Here is a 1707-nt window from a genome sequence, read left to right as displayed (position 1 = left end):
TCCGCGTCATCGCAGAGCCTGCACACTGCAGCAAACGAAGCTAAATCCAACTTTTACTGTCCCAAATTGAGTCGCCTGACTCAATTCTGACTTGCCCCAGCCACCTGTTCGAGGCCAACCACGCTATGATATTCAGCCAGACCAACATCTTCCGGACACACCTTTTCTCCCGACAACACAACACACGACCAGAACAGGAAGACATAGACCCAGATCGAGGGGAAGATTGTTGCGGACAGGGGCAGGAGTGAGGAGAGAGAGAGTTGAACGCCCCGAGTCGAAGGCAGAGTCTTGTCCATCAGAATCAAAATGAGTTACCACTACGGCGTCCCGCCGTCCCATTACACCAAATACTACGGAAACTCGTCGCCGTACAGCAGCGGCGAGTATGTCCACTACCCCCCCCAGTACGATTCAACCCCGAAGAAACACGCGCGAAGGCCCAGCTACAATCCCTCCCCTCGAGTCGGAGGCTGGTATTCGCCTGCGGGCTCACCACCACCCCACCATGAGCCCAACGCTCAGTATTCTGCACCGCGGGATGATGTCTATGTGAGTGAGGCAAAGGGCAAGACCCGCAACTATGAGAGCTACAGCACATTTCCTGGCTCAAGATATCATACCCGTTCATCGTCGCGCAAGCAGAACCAACCCGTCTATGTCTATGACGATGAGGCTGAATATGCACGAATGCCGCCAAACTACGTCTACCGAGAACCAAAGTCCAAGCCGAAGCATGCGAGGAAGCCAAGCACTGACACCTACTTTTACTATGGGCAGGAGCAGATCATTGACGAACAGCCAAAGCGTTCGAGGGCGCGACGGGCCTCGAGCACCTCGAAGCCCACGCCAAAGTCCAAGCCCAGACCAGCACCGCAGGCAACCGAGGAGGACGCCATCCGTGCCGGCATCCCCGCCGGCTACTCGATCAAACACTGGGATCCTACCGAGTTGCCCATAATCTTGCTGGGCAGTGTCTTCGACGCCAACTCGCTTGGCAAATGGATCTACGATTGGACCGTCTTCCACCACGGTGCCTCTACTCCCATCGCTGATATAGCGGGCGAACTCTGGCTCCTCCTCATCAAGTTGGCTGGGAAGATGAAGCGAGCCGAAGAATGTGTCGACCGGATCCGCAGCCCTGACAAACAAGAGACCGTCGAAGACTTCATCATCAGTGGCAAACGCCTCTGGGAGAAATTCAAGGCACTCCTCAAGGATTGCGAACACTTCATGCTCAAGGCCGCCAAACGTGACGGTTCCAAAACTATGGGCAAGAAAGCAGGCACCGAGTTTGTCGACTCCATCTTCGGTCGCGATCGCCACCTCGAGGCAACAGAGAAGATCATGAACCAGATTCGTCTCTGGAACATGCGCTTCGATGTTAACTGCGAGGAGACGTTGCGCAGACCGTCGGTTGCCTAGAGGAGGACCAGGGCAAAACGAAGAATACGTCGCCGGTGGCGAACTTCTCTATTACTCCGCCACACTACACACATCGCCACACACCAACCGCCAATCAACCAACTATCAACACGACTCACCATCTCTACTACTTCCATCTCCAAGTCATGGCCTCTGCGAGGTCATTGGCGCTAACGGGTTAGGCAACCTGTAACAACATTCATCCTGGAGCATTGCATTGGAGGGTTTCCATATGAGTCATTCTTTTTTTCCCGCTCGGACAGGGCACAAATGTACACTCGT

The 1707-nt window shown here is 54.6% G+C and overlaps 1 protein-coding gene across 1 annotated transcript; it reads left to right on the top strand.

Annotated features, from left to right (window-relative positions):
- Positions 1-309: 309 nt before the first annotated feature.
- Z520_11413 (uncharacterized protein) lies at positions 310-1425 on the top strand (the record flags this gene model as incomplete). Its single annotated transcript, XM_016781902.1, has 1 exon — positions 310-1425. One exon carries the CDS (start codon positions 310-312, stop codon positions 1423-1425), a length of 1116 nt encoding a protein of 371 aa, XP_016627060.1.
- Positions 1426-1707: the final 282 nt, after the last annotated feature.

Source organism: Fonsecaea multimorphosa, assembly GCF_000836435.1.
Source record: "Fonsecaea multimorphosa CBS 102226 unplaced genomic scaffold supercont1.38, whole genome shotgun sequence".
NCBI classification, from domain to species: domain Eukaryota; kingdom Fungi; phylum Ascomycota; class Eurotiomycetes; order Chaetothyriales; family Herpotrichiellaceae; genus Fonsecaea; species Fonsecaea multimorphosa.
Note: the sequence above shows the minus strand (reverse complement) of the source record. Positions and strands in the feature narration are given on the sequence as shown.